Raw genomic sequence first — 4,486 nt, 5'->3', positions numbered from 1 at the left:
TCTGGACTGCTGCCATGTCCATGTCTGGCAACCGTGACCCACCCAAAACCTCCTCCCTCGCCTGGCACTGGTCAACGCTGCTACAGAGCGTCAGCGCCGCATTCATGCCGGCCCAGAGTAGAGCCAGCATTGAGGCGGCACGCCGGCCGAGAGCGTCGGCCGCGCCGCTTCCCGGTGCATGCGGCGTCTCTCTGTATTCAAACGACACCGGTCCGTCCGTCTGCATTGATTAAACACATGCGGTTCTTGAGGAATCTACTCCGACACCACCCATCTATTCCTCTGTCACCCACCATTAAGGACCTCACCGCCTGCCCTGCCCTCCGCCCGCTATTTAAACCGCAAGCAGGCAACACAGCCGCATCCATCCACCCTCCTCTTCTCCGCAGTACACCCGCCATGGCCTCCTCGAGCTCCAAAGCTTTGTGGTACGACCTCTCCTCCGACCAAAAGCTTTGTGGCAGCGAGGAAGAATAGTGCATGCTAGGTCTTCGACGCTCAGGTTCCAAGAAGGCCACCATACTGCGAAGGCAGAGCCGGAGCGTCTTTTCGCGGTGCTCATGCCCGAGCGGACGCCGGTGATCATTGAGATTAGATTTAGAGTATGGTTTAGTGAAAATATGTCCAGAATGTAATGAATTTCGTCCGATTTGCATGAGTATCCTCCGATTTGGTTGAACCACGCTTTGAAATGTTTGCAGGTAGTGTTGGATAACTGGCTCCGGCCGATGCGGGAAAAAATTTAGGGGTGAGCGTTGGAGATGCCCTAAGGAGGCATAGGTAAGACCGGATACGATTCACAATTTGCAAGTACCACGCGGCGTTGGCACAAATAAGTCTGCCATGCTTCGGACCGAAGCGAAAGAAATGTCCGCCTGAGCAGCTGGTTGTTCTACCCTTTGATACAGGGAGTCGAGACCAGAGTTCTTGGTAGGACCATGCATGCAACTAGCGGAGTACTACAACGCATCTGTAAAGTTTTGCAAGCTTCCAGTGCCAGGAAACGTCGATGACTTGAAAATATCTCTCCTCCAGTCCTCACACTATATGCATGTGGGGGGAAGGGCAGAGGCAGCGAGGCAGGGCCCAGTTTTGAGCCAAGCCATAGCAAGAGGAGCAGGCGAGCAGCAAAGGATCCTTTTGCTGATTTTATTACTACTCTACGTAATCCAGGGCGAGGCAGCTGCGGATTTGCTGAAGCCTCAGGGAAAAGCAGCCAAGGGACATCTTGATGCACAAAAGGCGCCGTTGATGGCGATGACACAACGCAAGAAACCAAATGAACCATGATATCACTGATCATCTGAAGCCACTACGGCAAGAAATAACAAGGGTTCATGTTTCACAAACAAGGAAATTATTGACCATGGTTCAAATAGCTGGCAACATGCACACAAATAGAAATAAAAACCCTCCAACAGGCAACAGCTCTGAACTGCAACGCGTAGTTGTCACAAAAGAACCACAAATCTGGGAAATATCACGAGTCGTTGACAATGGTGTCTGAACGTGTAGCTAACAAAGTATGAACGTATATCAAGGTAGTATAGCACATAGTCTGCAACAATCTAAGCACGCAATTATGATACACTGCAAAGTAAATGTTAGTAGGCATATCTCACTGGGAGCTGCCATCGTCCTAATGTTTCTGTACTGGTCATTTTTCAGCTACAAGAAATGAGAAATACGTACTCAGGTTTTCTCAGCTGAGGTGAGATGCCCCAGTTTTTCTGTCATCTGTTCGACGCTCTTGCCCCACCAAAAACTTCCGCGGTCTCCTGCTGTTGTTTGATTTGCTTCTCTGTCTCGCCGTTCTGATTGGGCCTCCTGATGTGCATGGGATAACCCAGGCTGCTCGGTAAGAAACTGCTGCCAAAATCCATCATTTGCATCAGCAGGAGGGTCTTGGGTGGGTTGTTGATCTCTCGATGGACCAGTTTCTGTAACAGCAGGTTCCAAATTGACATCTATCTCGGAGACCTTAGATCGTGAATCTGCACGAGAATGAGCTTCGGGAAGCGGAGAACTCTCTGGACAGCTGGCGGACTCTGCTATATCGCGAGAAGAGTGTGAATCTCCTACACCAGCTGAACAAGTATGCATCATGGACGGAGGTGATTGCGCGTGGGGCTCACTCTCCCCAGATGAATGGAGCTCTGTAAGAACAACAGCTGAAGAATGACCTGGGACATCACCATCATATGAAACATCATTACCAAATGCCTCGCTCGCTTCTTTGAAGAAATTCTCCAAGGAATTTAAGGATGATTCCATTTTGTCAAATGATGCCCTAAAAAGTTCATGAGTTGGTGAGTTGACCATGTCACAATGCATAATCTGGTTCCCCTGAGTACTTGCATCCTCATGGAATGAAATTGGTTTAGGCAGTCTCCTCTTCTTTCCGTGATGATCAGATTGTTCTATGAGGCTAGAAATAAATCCAGGTGCATTCACAATTTCTCTGACATAAGATATAAGATTTTTCTGCTGACCCTCGATAGCAAATAGTTTGTCTTCCAAAGCCTTCATTTTACTCTCCATATCAGTTTTCTTCCTTTCAAGCTGTAACTTTAGTGATGCATTATCACACTTGAGCCTCTCAATTTCCTCCTCATAGTCCCTCCTTTCACTATCAGCTAATGGTCCGGCACCCTGAGTATGTGATGAATGGCTGAATATTGGCTTGCGTCTATGGATATTTTTCAACCGATGCCGCTGGTCTCGTATGAATTCTTCATTTGCAAATTCCCATTGTTCTGGATCTACCTTCCTAAAGCCCTATATAAGAACGAGTAGGTGACAAATATTAGAATAGCCTCACATACGCACAACAGGTATCATGCATTACCATTACCAAGGCTAAAATAAATCATGTACTGCAACAGAAGGGAAACAAATTATACTGGAAGTGGGTGTGGTAGATTTTGTTTGTCAAACAGCCCCAAGATGAGACAGTACTGAACGAAGCTTGTTGAGTTTCACATATGGAACAAATCAAGAGTTGACCTTTGTTGTTTAAAAGTATGCCAAGTAAAATGACAAATTATATAATCCGGCACACTAAGCAGCTACCTATAAAGTGTATTTTGGATCACAAGAGCAATAAATCACAAGCACTCGTTCTAAATCGCAGATTATTTGCCCAACTGAACCGAATTCCACGATAACCCACACAGCCTCCTTGGCTCATAGCCTCACATGTCAGCACAAGAAACCGCCACGCATTTCGGCCAGGCCCCAATTCCCGCGGCGGAACAGAGATTGGGCGGAGGAGAGAGGGGGAGGGTGGGTGTGAAGTTGTTCTCCTTACATAGGTGTTGAGCTGGCGCACGAAGCTGGAGAAGTTGTTGTGCTTGAAGTACTTGGGGAGAAGATCCCGGCAGAAGTCGGCCTGGCTGAGGACGACGAAGCTGGTGCCGGACGGCGTCCACGCGACCACCGCGTCCGTGGCCGGCTCGTCCACCATCTCGTACGTCTTGGTGAGGAACGGCGGCAGCGACGAGGACCCGCCACTCCCCTCCATCCCCTCCACCCCCTTCTCCTGCTCGGGCTGCGGCGATTCGGCCTCAGCGCATAGCGGCTGATCGGCGGAGTGGGGTTCGGCTCCGCTTCTTCGGTTGGGTTTGGTTGGTTGGTTGGGGGTTGGGTTGGGGGGCGAGAATTCCTTGGATTAGCGGAATTTTCCAGAAGGTTAGCGTTGGAGGCGGAGGGAGACGGGGTGGGGTCGGGGTGGATCCAGCCCCAAGTGCGCGGCTTCGTTGGCTGCTTCGGTTAGGTAAGCAGTGACGCGGAGAGGGGGGGTGCTCAATGAATACGCGCTGCGGCAAAGCCGCCTAGCACCACATCCACATGGCGAAGCACGCACATATTATTACTTTTATTAGGTATCTCCAACACCGACCCTCAAAACGCTCGCATATGTTTTGGACCACGCGGTTCGGACACCGAAAGCCATTCAAAGCAGTCATGTATTGATCTGCCGAGCGATCCGGACCATGTCCTTTTCGTAAACAGGAACCAAATGTAGGGTTCCCACCTAAAAGGAAGACGGAGCCCGCGCTTTTGTAGCTGCCCGCCATGTTTCCACGACAAAATCCCCACTCTCTTCCTCCATCCCACCGCTCTTCACCTAATTCCCACCATTTTTCCCACTCTCTTCCCCCCTCCCGCCGCCGACGCATGGAACCGGACGATAGCATGCCGGAGTTGGAGGCTCCCTCCTCCCACGAGGGAGATGAAGACGAAGAGGAGGAGGAGGGAGAGAGCAATTCTCCCCTTAAGGGAAGGAAGAAGAAAAGGGCGGCCTCCGTGGACCTAGAGGCGGCGGCGTCCAAGAGGGGGAAGATATCCCTTTCGGACGGCTCGGACTCCGATACCGAAGCCACCCCCGAGTGGCGCCCCAGGTCGAAGCCCCTGGCCGCATCATAAGTATCCAAGGATATTGTACATATATCCGGTTTTTATGATTGTAGTTTTAACACATTAT

At 50.4% G+C, this 4,486-nt stretch overlaps 1 protein-coding gene across 1 annotated transcript; it reads right to left on the bottom strand.

Moving 5' to 3' along the window:
• Positions 1–1,448: 1,448 nt before the first annotated feature.
• On the bottom strand, positions 1,449–3,750 carry LOC100415880 (heat stress transcription factor A-4b). The gene is made up of 2 exons (XM_044485384.1): positions 3,311–3,750; positions 1,449–2,778 (listed from the first exon to the last, which is right to left on the bottom strand). The coding sequence occupies exons 1-2, from the start codon at positions 3,521–3,523 to the stop codon at positions 1,693–1,695; spliced, it is 1,299 nt and encodes a 432-aa protein (XP_044341319.1). The 5' UTR covers positions 3,524–3,750; the 3' UTR covers positions 1,449–1,692.
• Positions 3,751–4,486: the final 736 nt, after the last annotated feature.

Source organism: Triticum aestivum, chromosome 3A (assembly GCF_018294505.1).
Source record: "Triticum aestivum cultivar Chinese Spring chromosome 3A, IWGSC CS RefSeq v2.1, whole genome shotgun sequence".
NCBI classification, from domain to species: Eukaryota; Viridiplantae; Streptophyta; class Magnoliopsida; order Poales; family Poaceae; genus Triticum; species Triticum aestivum.
This window is presented reverse-complemented; position numbering and strand designations above follow the sequence as displayed.

What these genes read in the sequence shown, in the direction of transcription:
- LOC100415880 (XM_044485384.1), bottom strand. Translation starts at nt 3,523, where the DNA reads ATGGAGGGGAGTGGCGGGTCCTCGTCGCTGCCGCCGTTCCTCACCAAG. An exon ending in TGCGCCAGCTCAACACCTAT is followed by an intron (nt 2,779 to 3,310) that starts GTAAGGAGAACA and finishes GTTCTTATATAG; the next exon opens with GGCTTTAGGAAGGTAGATCC.